This window comes from Hippocampus comes, unplaced genomic scaffold (assembly GCF_001891065.2).
Source record: "Hippocampus comes isolate QL1 unplaced genomic scaffold, H_comes_QL1_v1.1 C16886960, whole genome shotgun sequence".
In the NCBI taxonomy this organism is placed as follows: Eukaryota; Metazoa; Chordata; class Actinopteri; order Syngnathiformes; family Syngnathidae; genus Hippocampus; species Hippocampus comes.
Genome location: NW_017840608.1, coordinates 1 through 1,107, shown reverse-complemented (window position 1 = coordinate 1,107; position 1,107 = coordinate 1). Strand labels below are relative to the sequence as shown.

Below are 1,107 nucleotides of genomic sequence, written 5' to 3'. Positions count from 1 at the left end.
AAAACATTCTTTGGTATTCTATGAAGCTCTATTTAGCCAAAATGTGTTGCGACCTTGCCAAGATAGGCCTCAGAGATCTCCTTCATCTTGGTGAGGACCATTGAGGAAATCTCCTCGGGGTAGAAAGTCTTGATCTCTCCCTTGTACTCAACCTCCACTTTGGGTTTAGTGGAGTCATTCACAACCTTGAAGGGCCAGTGCTTCATGTCTGCCTGGACCACGGAGTCATCAAACTTACGCCCGATCAAACGCTTGGCATCTGCAGACAGACCAAGAACAGACCTCTCAATTCTACGTGGTTGACTTAGGAAAATAGTAAATCGGTATCATTGTGTTGTATTTACCAAAGACTGTATTAGATGGGTTCATGGCCACTTGATTCTTGGCCGCGTCTCCAATCAGTCTCTCAGTGTCTGTAAAGGCCACGTAGCTGGGTGTGGTCCTGTTTCCTTGATCATTGGCAATGATCTCCACTTTGCCATGCTGGAAGATGCCCACACAGGAATAGGTGGTGCCAAGATCAATGCCTACTGCTGGTCCTTTCGACATCCTGAATAAAGCAAAGAAGGGTTGAGTGTTCATTATTTTTATTCTTAGGTCCACAGTTGTGTAATTTATTGCATGCTCGTACAGTATTGAACACCCCGTTGTGTATGTGCAGGGATGACTGATGAAATACTGCCGCATTTATTACAAAAAAGGATTTTATACTTAACCGAGAATGATTGTATGAATGTGTTTCATGTTTGTAGTCAACAACGTGGGGCATTTTATAAATAAAAGGAAAATTGGTTCGGCACCCCAACAATGAGTAAATGTTAAGTATAGAAATAAAAATTGCAGTATACGAATATATTAAATATAAATAATAAAATGCAACCAAGTACTGTATGTCTGAATTATGCTTTTACAAAGATAAAGTGCTCGCTTTGAATTGACACCTATGGCACATTTAGGGGAGAATTTAAAACAAAATGACTGGGAATCACGTTGCCATTCACGTCCCCAGCCCCCCCCCACCCCCTAGACTTGTGCTTGCCACTCCACCCTCATGAACACAACGCTATCATGTGACAGGAGCACTGATCCCAGAGCAGTGATCAGTGT

General features: G+C 42.5%; 1 protein-coding gene across 1 annotated transcript; it reads right to left on the bottom strand.

Annotated features, from left to right (window-relative positions):
- Positions 1–53: 53 nt before the first annotated feature.
- On the bottom strand, positions 54–559 carry LOC109509413 (heat shock cognate 71 kDa protein-like; the record flags this gene model as incomplete). The annotated part of the gene is made up of 2 exons (XM_019859264.1): positions 345–559; positions 54–259 (listed from the first exon to the last, which is right to left on the bottom strand). Coding segments are annotated over exons 1-2 (411 nt in total), but the record flags the coding sequence as incomplete, so codon positions are not given.
- Between the last annotated feature and the right edge of the window lie 548 nt (positions 560–1,107).